We start from the raw sequence: 1,321 nt of genomic DNA on the forward strand, positions 1-1,321 counted from the left end.
ACAAAAATAATTGAGATAAGCATCAACCGCAGAAAAATATCACAGAACTCTAGATAAGCTGGTGTTTGTATGCAATTAAGAATACACATATATTAATTAATACTTTTTCTTTTCTCTGCAAAGAAAAACAAAGGGAACCACAAGCAAACAAACAAAAACATATTAATCACTAGCCCAATTATACAAAACAACAAGAAATACACCAACAATGGGTATAAGTCTATACGTACGTGTGTATACGCAATTATAAATATAAATTCATCTCTTATTATTATTATTATTTCCTTTTTTTTCCACTGCAAAAAGCAATTCATCATCATTATCATAGTGCAAGCCCAGGCACACACACAGAGAGTCTCCAATAACACACACACACACAATGGAGTAGCAATAATAATAATTATAGGATAAACACACAGAGAGCAAAAACACAATAACATTCAGAAACAAAAAAAAAGAAGAGAAAATCCCAACAGGTGGAAGATTAGTTAGACTTTAGTGTGGATGTGTGCAAGAAAAGAAAAAGAAAACAAAGGATGACCTGAGTTACACCACACCACCACATCACAATCAGCACACAAGAATACAGGCCAGTGTAACCACAATCAGTAGTGGTACACGCACCCACACAGAACTGCTCATACTGCTGCTGCTGTCTGCATCACCCTTCTTGTTATTTGCAGTCTCAGGAGGAAGTGTTGTTGTGGTTGTTGTGGTGGTGGTAGTAGTTGATTCTTCATTATTGGTTATAGTGTCATCCGCAGTATTTGCAGTTCCTTCTGGTGAGGGTGATGCAGGAGTCCCAGCAGCATCGGCAGCAGATTATTGTGTTCCATTAATTTCTTGTGGTTGTGGAGTTGTTTGGGCAGAGGATTCTGTATTGGGTGTAGTATCATTACTTTTAGGTTCATCGTCTCCTGTAGTTGTAGGCCTTTGCACTTCCATAGTGTTCTGTTGCGACTGTGCAGTACCAAGGTTACTTTGTGGACCCGCTGGTTGCTGCTGGGCCGGCAATTCAGTTCCTTCGATGGTACTGTCATCATGGCTACCATTACCCGGTGGTGGTGGTGGTGTAGCATCTCTCTTGATTGCCTCAGTTCTCCTCTCACCTGACTCACTGGATACTGGCTGCTTCTGTGTATTCTTTGCTTGTTCAGACACCACATCCGTTTGATCGACACTGTGATCTTGTACAGGAGGAGGAGGAGAAGATAGGACAGTTTCCGGTTTACTCGCGTTGAACGGACTTTGAACTTCTAATGTGTCACCTGCCTTTTGTTCCATCACCTTCTGCTCTCCATCCATCTCGTTCCTGTTCAAA

The 1,321-nt window shown here is 40.9% G+C and overlaps 1 protein-coding gene across 1 annotated transcript; it reads right to left on the bottom strand.

The window, feature by feature from the left end:
* Positions 1-822: 822 nt before the first annotated feature.
* Positions 823-1,305, bottom strand: TM35_000501090 (uncharacterized protein; the record flags this gene model as incomplete). Its single annotated transcript, XM_029030556.1, has 1 exon — positions 823-1,305. The coding sequence occupies one exon, from the start codon at positions 1,303-1,305 to the stop codon at positions 823-825; it is 483 nt and encodes a 160-aa protein (XP_028878121.1).
* Positions 1,306-1,321: the final 16 nt, after the last annotated feature.

Source organism: Trypanosoma theileri, assembly GCF_002087225.1.
Source record: "Trypanosoma theileri isolate Edinburgh chromosome Unknown TM35_Tth_50_V1, whole genome shotgun sequence".
Classification (NCBI taxonomy): Eukaryota; Euglenozoa; class Kinetoplastea; order Trypanosomatida; family Trypanosomatidae; genus Trypanosoma; species Trypanosoma theileri.